At 33.7% G+C, this 15,488-nt stretch overlaps 2 protein-coding genes across 2 annotated transcripts; one reads left to right on the forward strand and one right to left on the reverse strand.

Moving 5' to 3' along the window:
* Positions 1 to 392: 392 nt before the first annotated feature.
* LOTGIDRAFT_233316 (hypothetical protein) lies at positions 393 to 1,887 on the reverse strand. The gene has a single exon (XM_009059115.1). The coding sequence runs from the start codon at positions 1,577 to 1,579 to the stop codon at positions 698 to 700; it is 882 nt and encodes a 293-aa protein (XP_009057363.1). The 5' UTR covers positions 1,580 to 1,887; the 3' UTR covers positions 393 to 697.
* Positions 1,888 to 9,055: 7,168 nt separating this feature from the next.
* LOTGIDRAFT_233317 (hypothetical protein) lies at positions 9,056 to 15,488 on the forward strand (the record flags this gene model as incomplete). The annotated part of the gene is made up of 4 exons (XM_009059116.1): positions 9,056 to 9,088; positions 9,533 to 9,626; positions 11,880 to 11,954; positions 14,668 to 15,488. The coding sequence occupies 4 exons, from the start codon at positions 9,056 to 9,058 to the stop codon at positions 14,844 to 14,846; spliced, it is 381 nt and encodes a 126-aa protein (XP_009057364.1). The 3' UTR covers positions 14,847 to 15,488.

The following is a 15,488-nucleotide window of genomic DNA, read 5'->3' on the forward strand; positions in this document are numbered from 1 at the left end:
AAACATTACAAATGGTTGTTTCTAATTGGTACCTTCACACTCCTCCTGAAATCAGTGACCGGGAAGTCATGTTGTTGTTGACGCTGATGGTAGGAAGTGGGCATAGTTCAAATGAGGCAAAGGTTAGGAGGGATTTAAAGTACATTATTAAAATCAAGACACTTCTAATTTTGGTCCTCGTTCCAATAGCTAGGCATTTGCCTCCATTACGCTTCGCCAATGCAATTTTATAAATACTGTAGCAATTGGTGGTAGTTAGCAGGGACACTTGGTGTCATTTTGCGTCATGGATTTGCAAAATTAACTTTGGAAAATGAACACATAACTTTGGAACTGGTATATCAAAATCTTTTTGAGAAATTTGCACATGTCTATAATAAGAAATGATAATTGATATGTATAAATTTTATTCATTCATAATATTGTACACATACAAACATTTTTTATACAAAATAAACACAATTATGTTCTAAAGAATCTTCCTATATACAGAACTCTTCTCATATACCGACAGTTTTTGTCGAAACAATATTAAAGGCCGTGAACGGAACCTAAAATTTTCGATTTTGAATTCTTGACATGTTTGAAACTTTTTAACATTCAAATGCTGATTCGGAATCCGAAACACATATGCGTCACAGGTTAAAAAACTTCGTTATATAAAATCCGTTTTCAGTAATCTTATATTCAACGGATTTCACGTATCAGCAAAGACGATTCGTAACGGAATATTTGGCCATACTTTGGGTTGTTTCACATCAAGGTTTCTATCGTAAGACATTTTGAGAGCAGTTTCCATGCCATGTATCATAGCGGCACCTTTACCATACAATAATTTCATTTCGGCAGTTCTTCGCACTCCGGGACGTTCCTTAGGGGGTTCTACTGTCCTAAATGGCTTGTGAGCGTCCTCAATGTTGACCATTTCAGTAGCCTTCCCATTTTGGTTATCTTTAGAGTCTCTGTCCTTTCTGTGCTGTTGTGACTTGGCGAAAAATTCCAGCATTTCGTCTGTGATTTCCATCTCATATTCTTCTGTTTCAACCAATTCATCTCCTAGGGCATCAGCCTCTACGCTCATCGGTTCCTCTGCATTTCCATGCGGCTTTTCTTCCTGTGTGCTGGAACGATCCGTATTCGACGGAGACAGATCGACGCGCAATTTTCTCGATCTCTGTTTTTGTAGTCGCCGTTTTCTTTTCTTTTTCGATTTAGGTCTGTTAGGCGCTGAATTATTCGCGGTATGTGCCGAATATCGATGCTGAAGATTGTGGTATACTTGAAGATGTTTGCCATACCACGTCATAACTCTTCGGTAATGTTTCCAATATCGGTCAAAGCAGCTTGCCGTATACCAATACTGTGACGTCATATCAGGTACTTCTCGCCCTTTGACTTTCGTAGATCTGGACGGTTCATTTGTTGAGGATTCTGTGTTAGAAGACGTAACTACTGAGTCGGAATTCAGCTGATCTTCGGATATTTCACATTGTGTTTCTGTGACGCAAGTAAATTCGGATTCGGAATCCAAACTTGTGTCCGCAGAAGTTGAGTTTGATTCAAGTTCACAGTCGGCCATTATAAAAGCAAGTCTGTCGTTCGTTTTAGAACATTCAAGCTATAGAGCACGATAATACTATTAACATACTACGCACGCCTGTGTAATAATACTACATACACGCTTCGATAGTAGAGACAGCTAACTATTACCATTAGCCTAGTTATAAACACCCAAAGTACACTAATACCTATACCAGCTAACTAGTTGCTTTGTATACTATTCACACTGCCCAATAAAACACTACGCTCGTCGTATTTTCTCGCAAAATGTAGACAAAAACTAATAAAATAGGATAAAATGATAACCGGATGTTATGTTCATTCATGTGACTGAGCATGCGCAGTAGGTTCAATGACAGGCGTTCGTTTACTTCAGTGTACTAAAACGTTTTGAATTCGTTTTGTAATTTAGGTGTCTTAGTTTTTTAATAACAGTCTTATTACTAACCCAAAAGAACTAAAGTGAATTGTTTTAGTGAGAAAAAAGGGTTACAATTTAATAAGTATTATAGGCCATTTATAAACCAATTACAGTGAAGGCTTTTAGACAGTCTCTCGATTGTATTGGACAAAAAACGAATTGACGTTTAACTTTTCTTCCAATTTTAAATTGTTATGTTCACGTAAAGTACAGATATGTCACTATTAAGAAACTAATATAGAACGGTGTCGACAGTTCAAGACATTAACACAATTCTAATAAAATTTCGTGAAGGTAAATGATATAGTGAAATTAGTTTACATAAGCCTGACATAGTTTTTATTGAACGCTTTCAACTCAACTCGGGGTAGTTATATACTAATTTACTATTATAGTCTTCAACAACAAAATTAATGGATAATGTAAGGATGAATTTATTTTAAAGGGATTTTAAAGAGGTTTTCTAAATTTGCTATGTGTATCTGGGACACTGATAGCATCACTTTACACCATTCCAATTTTCAACCACACGTTTGTGATTCCTGCAATCGCATTAAAACTGGGTGTTTGATGACGTCACTAATTGATGTTACCAATGTCCCACATAAAAAATAAATAAATAAATAAATAAAATAAATAAATCAATAGATAGATTAAGATACCTAAATAAAACAAATAAACAAAAATTAAATTAAATTAAATTAAATTAAATTAAATTAAATTAAATTAAATTAAATTAAGTATAAAAAAAATAAAAAATAAAATAAAATGGATACATGAATTGGATGAATGAATAAATGTTAGTCATATTTATGTTGTCAAAGTGACTGACGATTCTATGCATATCAATGTTTTATAAGAGGAGAATGAATGAAGAAATGAATGAATGAACAAATTGAATAAATGACCCAAGTCGTAACATTCCGCACCATATAATATGTCAAATGAAGATATTGGTGTAAATGTGTTCTTTATTCAGAGATAAGTGGTGTATTGAAAGTTCACAACACTCGAATAGTGGAAATCGGGACAACTCTTCCCTCAAGCGATTTCCTAATTCCTAATTAAGCTGGAGTTAAACCAAGTTTAAACAGAAGAAATCATGTGTAAGATATTCGAGACTACATAGCGAATATTTCACAACGCATTATCCATTTCCATCATCACTGGTCTACCAGAATGTTGCTAGCATTGATAACTATAGGCCTATTTCAAGCTAGTAGATTATAAGTTTTAAATACAATTATTCATTGTATGAATCCGTCTGGTCATTCCAGATTACGATTATATCACAATTCGTTTCCATAGGATATTCCTTTCTGTCACAATCTCCCTATAAGAGCCCATGTCTGCATTCTTCATATTCAGTTTCAACTAGTTTTGAAAATGGGGATTTACTTCCAAAATTGCCAAAATTCGAACTACTAGCGGCTGAACAAAATAACTGAGCTCACTCTACAGGAGCGAGAAATCGAGAATATTCCTCGAAACGTATACATGTAATACATATTATAATGTTATTTTGATACATTGTGTTACATTTTTAGAGCTCACTTTACTGGAGCGAGAAGTCGAGAATATTCTTCACACATATAAATTTAATACATATAATGTTATTTTGATACATTATGTTACATTTTTAAAGATAGTCTCCGACCGAGTGCAATGTATACTTAATTTTTTTAAGCTGGCTGTAAAGAGGTTTTCTAGCTTTTGTTCGTGAAATGGTACCATTTATGTATCCTATTTGTATCATTCAAATTTTCCATATTATTTTGTGGTTCCAGTATTTATGCAAATGGTTAACCGTATTTAATACCAATATCACAAAATATTCTGATAATATTTAACGGCCTTAGCGATAGTGAAGTCAAAAAACTTTTAGTTTGAGTGGAATCGCAGGAACCTCAGACTTCTCAGTTCAAACGGGATTTTTATTTAAAGTGCGGGCACACGAACGGTCTTGGTCGGAAATTTTTGTCACCAACTAGACCGCTCGTGTGTCTGCACCTGAAGCTAATCAGTAGTAATGTTCACAATTCGCCGACGAAGTTTCTGCCTTCAAATCCATACACGTGTCCAGACTTATCCACGTTTGAAAGTTAAAAAGAGGACACGTCTTTTCTTGAGACTCTGCCATATACAGAAAACTCTAATATAGGAAAATAAAGTGAAGTTTGAGCTGTTTTTGATTGTGTGGTTTTCGTACATTTGTAGTACATGTATTCCTGGAGAGTATTTGCATATATTCAAGATTCAAAATCAACCTCAAAAATGGCGTCTCTGTCCCTTTTTTCTTGCATTTCATTTAGGCCTACATTATATAATGGCCACATATAATGTAATACGCAATATCGTCAACAGACCGTGAAAGATAAACAGCTCCTATGAGAGATATGGTGAAACAGAATTTGTAATTCAACAATTCATTTATTTCTTCATCTCATCAGGGAATTGTATATCTTGGATGATTTTCATGAAAAAACGTCTAATATTGCCGGTCTTGAAATGATAATAAATTTCAATAGAGCTCATTATGTTTCGTCTTGCCTAGATGATGTTCATGGTTGAACCAAGGTATCAAAGTGGCATATTTAGGAGGTAGATTATTGAGCCATTGAGCCCCATTAATGCCATTTAAATGCTCAAAATTCTTCTCAGACTAGCTGAAATCCGGAGCCATTAGGCCAAGCACAATATACTTGTTTGATGGGTTCAGCTCATTGATTTCTTTAATGTCTTTGCACTCCCCACCCTCAGCATTTCTGTAGCCCATATTAGCCAATCCCCACCTATTGATTCATCATTGGACATGATATTTGTCTATGACTACACTCAAATGCAATGCTAGATCATTCAAAGTAAAGGTTAGTCTTGGTTTAGAGCGAACTAATTCCTTTTCTAATGCTTTTCATGGTTCATAAAGATTGTCCGCGGAAAATGAAAACCTGCACGATGGATCGTGATCACAAATGGATATTGAAAATACGTTTCAAGATTGTCGACAGTCCGTGGTTAACTTGATATCACAGAAAGTGACAGAATATACGGAAATGTTCCAGAATCACGCAACATTTGATGTTCTCCTGATAGATTTTACTTAAATTTGCCTTGATAAACATAAAGCACATTGGGTCAATACGAATATTGAATTCTCGGTTAACTAGACACTCTTGGCTGTTAAAACATTCCTAATAACATTTGAACCAGGTAATCGAGACTGACAGATTTGACAAAGTGCTTTACTGAGATCAGATTTAAACTAATTAATGTTTACTTAAATCTTTAATATGCCGAAAATTTTGTTAACAGTATAGCTAAGTAATTCGAGCGCAAAAGTTGTTTTGCTTTTTCACATTATTTCGAATACAAAGTCAACATTTAACCCATAAATATCAAATAAGAGATATATATACATATCTATGTCATTACCTGTCATTTATCGTTAGGACTTATGTCTGCGAGAGGACATTTACCAACACGATGGAGCTACGATTAGAGATATAGAGGACAATGGCTTCAGTCTACACTATTTCCGACCGTCATGATACTTTTAACGTGTACAACTGTACAGCTCAGGCTCGTAGCCAGACTTGATTGTTCGGAGGGGCAAGTAATATATCTGGAGAGGCAATGGTGTAGGGAGTTTAGTTGCCGTTATGGAATTGATCGGTTGTCGTAATATTTTCAGGGGGTTATCAATTTTTTCGGGGGTTTTGGAGGCTATCAATTTTTTTGCAGGGGGGGGGGGGATTGGATTTCCCCCTGTAGCCACAAGCCTGGTACAGCCTGTATCGCATAGGGTTCTGATTATTGTACCGTTCGAGAGCTGAGACACATACCACGTCTGTTTACACGCGACATAGAATTGTGTCGAAAAACCCGAAGCAAAAACTTGGGCCAGAACGAACACACCTCTAACCCCCTGAACAACCTCGGCCCTTTGTCTTATTTAAGTATACCAAGTGCTTAAAATAAATATATAAGACAATGTAAATCAATGACAACGTTGACTAAAAAAAAACGTTTATTATAAAAATCCACACAACATTCTAGAATTTAATGTTTCTATTACGTGACTTACATGTAATCAAACAGAAAACCTAAAGTCATTATTTACACACTAGAAAGGTTTCTTTTGTTACATGGCGCCTTAAGCTTCCATATACATCATAAGGTATACCATGTTTTTTGTATTGGAAATAAAACAATTCTTAATGCCATGTAAAACTATGATTTCTCGTACTCGACTGACTTATTAGGGCGGTATGCAAAATTTACATTATTCACAACGTTGTAAATTATGCGTGAAGAGCTTATATATATTACATTATTCTTCTGTTATATAATATATAGTGTATTACACAGGCCGTATAAATATCAAATTTACCTTCTGTTAAATAATATGTAGTACATAACACAGATCTTAAAAAAATAACATTGATCTTCTGTTATATAATATTTAGTACATTACACAGACCTTGTGTTTTATAATACGTAGTGTATTACAAAGACCTTAAAAAAATAACATCGATCTTGTGTTATATAATATATAGTGCATTACACAGATCTTAAACATATAACATTTACCTTCTGTTAAATAATCTATAGTCCATCACACAGATCTTATAAATAATATTACATTGATCTTCTGTTATATAATCTATAGTGCATCACACATCTTAAAAATATCACATTTATCTTATGTTATATGGTATATAGTGTATTACACAGACCATATAAATATCACATTGATCTTCTATTATAGAATATGTAGTGCATCACACAGATCTTTAAAAAATCACATTGATCTTCTGTTATATAATATATAGTGTATTACACAGACCATATAAATATCACATTGATCTTTTGTTATATAATATGTATAGTGTATTACACAGACCATATAAATATCACATTGATCTTTTGTTATATAATACGTATAGTGTATTACACGGACCATATAAATATCACATTGATCTTCTGTTATACAATATGTAGTAAATTACACAGAGCTTATATATATATTTACATTGATCTTCAAATTTATCAACAACAGTGATCAGACGTTAGTTACTGTCCCTACCTTGGTGATATAATTCACCATCATTGAACACTATTTCATTTCATTCAATCTTCATTAGACCCGTATGGTTTTAAAACCTCTACTTACATGTTATTTGATTTCCCCTTTCAGACAGATTGTCTGTAAAATAATCAAATTTGTTCACCCTAACGTTTAGCTTCAACTGCCACTAAAAACATAACAGTGTTGAACGGAGATTAACCAAATCACAAACATAAGACAATATCATGGAATAATATGGGTAGGGGTAGGGTGGTAATATACCCGGAAGTTCTATGCTGTATAGTTTTTGAGCTACGGGCCTGTATAAGAACATTTCTTTAATAAATTTAAAGATGGGTTTCCTTATTTTTTAGTATCAAATTTAGCAAACTATTTGATGAATTGTTGTTTCTAATGAATCATCATGTATTTTTTCTAAACTTTTCTTAATGCATATAATTAATTGTTATAACCAATCATAAATGTCCATGTATGTACAGTCTGGATAAACCAAAAAAATACTTTTTGACCTTTCTTGATCGGTCACTCATTAGAATTCTGCTGGTAATTCTCTTCAAATTTAGCTTACTACGAATTAAATATGGTCATGTGAGACAAACTGGTATTTTTTCCAAGTCATTAGAACACCTCTTCTTTCTATTTATATAAGTATTAACATTTTCATTTCAAATAAGGAAACCCATCTTTAAGCACATGTTAATTAAATTACCAAAAGATAACGTCACTAATCGCAAAATATGATTTTTCACATAAGGACCTTCGCAATTTGTGACGTCATAAAACTTAGTTTTAGTGAAATTTCAGGAACCACAGACGTTTGATGGAAAATTGGAATGGTGCAAATTGATGCTTTCCAATACAAATTGAAATTTAGAAAACCTCTTTACAATCCCTTTAAGCTTGTCTCCAATAATGAAGAATTGGAAGGAATCCAGTGTGTACATATTACATTAATAGTTTACCTTCACTTAGAGACAGGATGATATAGATAATCGGAGCTAATAATATATGTTTTTATATAATTTGTAAACCTATAATTTTGTTATCATGTGCGACAGTTACATGTCAAACAACGTCAAGTACCTAACGACCCTGCTTATTATAACATTGATGGACATGACGTCCAACGTCAAAAACTAATCAAAACCGTCTTCACTACATTAAACTTACAATGCCACTTCCTTCCCCTCTCCCCCCTCCGAAAAAATTCTGACATCCGGCTAATACCATTGCTGCATCTGCATCTGCATCTACAAACTATACCCCATTCCCATTTGCCTAAATTTGTTGGCCCATTCGAACAATTAGACGGTTTATCGTGTCAGCACCTTCGAACTGCATCACTTAAGTCGGAAATCGGCTTGATAGATACCATTAACATTTTTTCTGAAAATTTGCTGAAAAATACCCGGGCATTACTTAAACTGCAAAAATATACAGTAATGAGTTCTACTTTTCTGTACCTGATTTGGCTAATGAAGTAAGAAAAAGTAATGTAAGAAGGAAATCTTGCTATTTCCGTGGTCGTATTTAGAACGCATGTTATCCACTGCAGCATTTGGTTAAATTTAGCATCAAAAGAATGCGGTTCACGTCAGTTGTGTTATTTGTTAATCAATCTTAAATGACATTGATCGAGTCTATGATGATAATGAAAGTAATCACTGTCATTAAATATCTTGATGATCGAGACAACTGGAGTTTTTATAGTCACTTTCCTCCCGTTAGGGGAGATAATTTGAATTTTGAGTTGATTAAATTCAATCACGTCCAGGTATTAGAGAAAAAGAATCGCCCTCTTGAATTTTAAATACACCTACATGTAGAATAACAACTTAAGCTTTCCAATTGGAATGTCATGGTAAAAATCAGATGGGGGACTGAAAACATTAAATTCCGGTTTATACTCCGTTAAGATAAAGAACGAAACGAAGGTAAAGAAGCTAAGCAAAGCTTTGATTCGCTACGCATCGATTGGCTTCGAGATGTCGAACGCCAGTTTGTTTCGCCTGCCTCTGGTTGGTTGCAAAGACCAAAGCGAAGAGATGAGGAAATAAGACCACATCCTACCCCTTCTCCAAGCATGAAAATGAACTTGCGAAGGTTCAGTGAAGGTGAAATTTCGCTTCATAGCCGAGCTTTAGAGCTTGCTACACACTTCGCTTAGCGGAGTAAAAACCGGTCTTTAGCCATTCTAGATCTAACTAAGGTGTTCGAGTCAGTCCCTGAACATCATTTGATACAACAAATCAATATTTTAGATGGTTTTGATTTGGCCGAGGATTTGAAATTTAACAAAATATAGTGGAAACATCTGATAAAAAAAGCCAGCTGACCTACTTGGAAAAACATGTTTTTTTAAAATAAAATCAAAGTGGTACTATGTTTCACTTCATATTGTTTTTTTCTTTTAAAGAAATCTATGTTTTTAAATTTTAACTGTTTTTTTTATATTTTTTCAGTGTGTGAAAACCGGGGTACAATGTTTACAAAGCAGCCAATGTTGTTCATTACGTGACGTTTGTTTAACCAACGCAAAATACTCGATATATGCAAGTAAGTCACCTTAAAAAATTCCATTTCCGTTTAAAAGTGTCCCCATATCATAGCGATCACCTTTTGCGAATAAGAATGGCGGTCATATGTTTCGAACGCAATTCTCATGTAACGGAGTAATGAGTTACGTTCGTACTCATGACAATTTTCGTTACTCCCAATACGCAACTGGTAATCGCTATTGTGAGAGGGTATCTACTGTTGGGTTCAGATCGATTCAATGCATCTCCTCGGACCATCTACTGGCAACTACCATCAACTGGATGGTGGCAAATTCCAACAGCCAAGGTCGACGACGGGATTAAAATTTCGCTAAAAGCTTACAGTAACTATACCAGATACGGCGATTTTCATTGCGCTCTGGTCGACTGAATTCATCCATTGATGACATACTCAAACGCCGCGAATTGCTTAGAAACAGTCGTTGAAAATTCAGGGGAAAAGCTGCATTTCAGCAGTCACAATTCCTTCCATCTGAATAGTTAAACATAGACTACTGACTGTCTATGTATCCAGTCCGGTATAAAGATGGTAATTTACAAAGTTATGCACAAATGAGTCCGGTTCATATCAATCAACACATTTAATAAAAACACACCTTCAGTGCGAAGAATTTTTTTTTCCTAAGAATTTGGTAGAAACTCAAAATGATCCAATAGTATTGTTGTAGCAGATTTTATATAGGTCCTGCAGATGACGTTTGTGTTTTTAAGATTATAGAGACAGCCGATAGTTGCCTTATATTTCTACACTATTGGCAGAAAATTCTAGCGGATATACACAATTTGTTTTGATTCGCAGATTTTCGTGATGTATTTTAACTAATCATAGGAAATATTTGAATTGCAAAAGTGTTCATTTTGGCCTCTTAAATTGAAGCCTGTAGTGAAAATTATCAATATTAATAACCATATCTAAAAAATATGAGCCATTATTCCAGTTCTATGATCAGAAAGTAAGCGGTAAATTTTACGTTTGATATACACGAACTAAATTTCAGTAAAAGTAAGCCTATAATTTGCCATCATAATGGGCCTAATTATTACATTAAAACTAATTATGGAGGCTAACACCATGGAAACAATGAATAACGAGCTAAAATCGTTATAATTATGTTACTCCATGTTTGCTTAATCGATTAATTTTCTCAAAATAATTGGCTGTAAATGCGAAAATGTTTTTCTTGAGGTTAAAATTAAAAGAAAAAGCAATAAATCGTCTCACGTTTCAGTGTCAAAGGGGTTTCTGGTTGGAATGTCAATAAAAACATATTTTTGAATCATATTGGAGCGACACAAAGAAGGCACGTGATTGAATGCTGGAGATCAACTGACGATTTATGCCATCTTAACAATGGTCAAGCTATTACGAATTTCGTCTTATAACTGACACAAATATCCACCTCTCTTGTGACACAGATGTTTGTAGAAGTAGCGATTTGGTTAGAATGTACGCTGGCGGATACAGCCGATCAGAATACTTGACAGAAAGTCTGTAAACAAAAAACCATTAAGTTAAAAGTCTTTCTGTCAGAGGCTATGATTGGCTGTATTCGCTGGCGTACAGTCCAATCAAATCGTTGGATTCCATGGCTATTGCAGTCAAGGTATTAGATGATGTTCGTAATAGCTTGACTTTGTGAAGAATATTGATTCATGCATGCCATCGGAGAAACTTACCGATTGACCAATCAGTTCGATGACAAGATCCGTTTTTACTTGTAACCATAAAATAAGAATCTGATTGCAAACAGAGGCATAAAACCTATTAACATAAGTTTGTAAATGGAATTGTTTGTAACAATTTGTATATTGTAGATATAATTATATTTTTAATACTGTATGCATATTGCCTTAAAGTAACTGAAAAAAATCGTCTTCTTATATGCCATCTCTTGCTTTAAGTTGAAAATACAGTTGCTCGTAGATTCTGCTAGTGACAAGGTCCCCGACCCCCTACTAAAGTTTGCAATATTTGGGGTGGGCCAAGTGTGATTCCTGGAATTTACAACCGATTACCTTCGTTTTTCCTGATATATTAGTTAGCTGCATAGTTGAAAGAATGATCACTGAACCTTTTTGCTTGAAATGAACTTGATGTGTACTCTAAAAATATCATTTTCGGAGTGTAAACTAAATGCACAAGTTTTAAAAAAGTGTTATTTTCGCGTATACGTGGGTTCACTTTCAGCCATATAGGAAATTTAAACGGCCATTTTGAATTAATTTGAATAATTATTTTTTTATATTTCAGAACATAGATACAGTACATGTGAAAATGTGGAGGCATTGGCAGCTAGCCGTTATGTTAAGCCTCATAAAAAAGCTGGTAAGCATTCACCTTTTTATTTTTGTCAATGTCACAGATCAATGTCAGGAACACTATTCTGTATTTAATTTTCGATAAGGGGAAGTTTTGACTTCTCTTTGCCCGAAAAACTGGCCCTACCCGTTCCTCGGACGTGATATACGGATGTGATATTGGCACGTTTTAGCCAGACTTTTTATGGGAGTAGCTCCGACCCATGTTTAGATCGCCAGTTTTTTTAGAATGTTCATCATGTTATAAGCCAAATTCATGTCTGTCACGAAACATGACAACATTCTATCCGCATATCACATCCGAGCCAGATTTGTGGGATTGGACTTCTTCTAAAAGAACCGGGGTGAAACAGTCTGATATTTCATTTAGAAATTGGAAGAGAAGCTATCTGGTGGTCTAGAACTATAGTGGTAGTTTCTGATGTACCGTTTGTTTTTTTTGTGAACTAAATTGCCATCTAAGTTTTGATATTTTGAATATGCAATTGCCATTTTTGCTCATATACGTGGAGAAATTTCTTGCTTGCTTGGCTTGTGTTGCATGGGAAATAAAGGGTTGCTGGCAAGCACAGATGATTAACCATTGGTACAGTAATTTAGTCTGAATACATCATTATAAAAACAATCACACAGTTGGCGAAACAGCTTATCAATAAATCAATACCGATAACTCTTCTCAAATTACAGACCACAATAAATGTCATTAACATTTGATCATGACCTTGAACTTGTTGTTTATTATTGAATCAACTGATTGGAGAGAGTGGGAAGGGGCGTGGGGGTGCTCGATTGGCGAGTTCTGCGCTTTAAGGATATATGGAATCAACCGGAAGTACAGGTTTCAGTCTGCGTAAGTGTTGACGGAGCATTTTTAATTTCGTTACCCATGACCCCAAAATTGATATAACAAACACATCAAAAGTTATGCCAGCGGTTTAGAGAAATTTGGTATGCCGGCACTAAGATGTCCTAGAATCTATGTTAGAAGATAAGAACCTAGGACAGCCTAGCTCTAAGATCTTTTTGAGAATACGGGGCGCTTGGTTATTCGTCATGTTGTGACAGGGCCTTTAAATCGATAAATTTGCATGGAATACAATATTTTTCGTTAAATTGCAACTTCCGAACATTTAAATATAAGTAGAAATAAAAAAAAAGAAATTTATATTTTATGTGGCAAGGAATTCAGACACTAAAAATCAATTTTCTATTCAAGGCAATTGTTGAAAAAAATATAATTACTTGGTTTAAATTGGATGTTTCTTCTCTCTAGATTCCAATAAATTAACGGAACCAATGACATGAAAACATCAGTTTAGCTCTCGTAAAATCTCGCCAATTGTCGTTTAGTTGATATATTGAGTTACAAAAACGCCATAAACTTCATTTGAACATTTCTATTTCCACGTTCCGGCTTCCATAAACGTTATTCCCGCGGGGAAAAGGAGACTACACCACGTGATATCATTCATTTACATCTCGATTATCAAGTTAGTAAATTAGAGGAACTGAAGTGCCCCTAGCGGCGAAAATAGCTTTAAACACGCATAAGTATTCATGTCTTGACTATCGCGACGCCCCCTAGTGTTCAATTACAAGAATAAAACTTTGCTAATGCCTATTGAGTGTTGGCGAGTGTTTAGAAATACCTTCAGGACTAGAGCTGCTTCTTTATATAGAACACAGATTAACATTAAATAGTTTGGAAATGAAATGAAACTGAATAGATTTTTCACGCCAAACTTTTCTCTATCTGATTGAGCTAATGAAGACAGCGCTATGCAGTGTGCAATGTGGAGAATTTAGCATTTCTTTCTCATGAATGCGTAAAAGATTCGATTTTCTACCATTTTTAAATAATCGCCAAAAATATGTAAATCTCTGTCGAATTATTAATATTTCTAGGTGGACATCAAGCACTTTTCGTTTGTGAAATTCACTAGAACCACAGTTTTGTCTAGATTGTCTTTCCTTATAAGGCATAGTTTCATATAAAGTATATAAGTATATAAATCATACTTTCATTCATTTCCTATATAAAACATACTTTCATTCACATCCTATAAAATATACTTTCATTCATTTCCTATAAAACATACTTTCATTCATTTCCTATAATAAAACATACTTTCATTCATTTCCTATATAAGACATACTTTCATTCATTTCCTTATAAAACATACTTTTATTCATTTCCTATAAAACATACTTTCATTCTTTTCCTATATAAAACATACTTTCATTCATTTCCTATAAAACATACTTTTATTCATTTCCTATAAAACATACTTTCATTCATTTCCTATATAAAACATACTTTTATTCATTTCCTATAAAACATACCTTCAATTATTTCCTATATAAAACATACTTTCATTCATTTCCTATATAAAACATACTTTCATTCATTTCCTATAAAACATACTTTTATTCATTTCCTATAAAACATACTTTCATTCATTTCCTATATAAAACGTACTTTCATTCATTTCCTATATAAAACATACTTTTATTCATTTCCTATAAAACATACCTTCAATTATTTCCTATATAAAACATACTTTCATTCATTTCCTATATAAAACATACTTTCATTCATTTCCTATATAAAACATACTTTCATTCATTTCCTATATAAAACATACTTTCATTCATTTCCTTATAAAACATACTTTCATTTGATTTTATTTCGTTAAAAAAACTTTTTTTTATCGTTACAGGGGAAGAATGCCGAGATAGTTTAGAATGTTTAGATTTGTGCTGTCGTGAATATCGTGGACACCGTTATCATTTAAACAGATGTGGCAAATCAGAAGATGATTTTACATCCTACACATGCGTCATGGCACCACCGAAAACAGGAAATGACGTTTTGGATGACGAAATTGGATTGAAATAATTTGTTGCTTTAAGTAATCAATTCTTTTTTTTTAAATGATACTTTTCGAGCATCTTTCAAGCTGTATTTTGTATGATATTTGCCTATATTTACGCAATCGTGCGTTAAACTTCTTTCATTGAACAACGTCTATTAGTCACAATCATAATAACAAAATCATAAAAGACACCGACAGTACTTAGCCTATTTCTGGAATTTCGGAGATTTTTACCTTTTCGGGATAGAATTCAACAGAACGAAAGCTTCTTGAAAATCATTTGTTCATACTGCTTATACTCGAGTTACTATTTTGAACTCACCAGTAACAGTACTAGTAGGTCGAATTTTCGAGTTACTTTTAAATTTTACAAATTAAATCGGATTTTCTAGTAAAATTACTAAATCAGATTTCCCAGTCACCGATTCAGATTGAGCTGTATCACGAACGTCGCTATAAATTCTGTTTTTCAATAAATTAATTCATCAGCTTCAAAGCAAAAAAAAGAAAATGACTTTATGATCGTGACTATAAGATTATCAAGACATATCATTTTCTAACCATTCCAAGTCTCTCTTTTATTGGAATATATCTTTATAATGTTATTTTATATTGTAATTTAGAATTGTCTGTCTTTAAGCAATGATAATTAAATTATTATCTAA

This window comes from Lottia gigantea, assembly GCF_000327385.1.
Source record: "Lottia gigantea unplaced genomic scaffold LOTGIsca_37, whole genome shotgun sequence".
In the NCBI taxonomy this organism is placed as follows: Eukaryota; Metazoa; Mollusca; class Gastropoda; family Lottiidae; genus Lottia; species Lottia gigantea.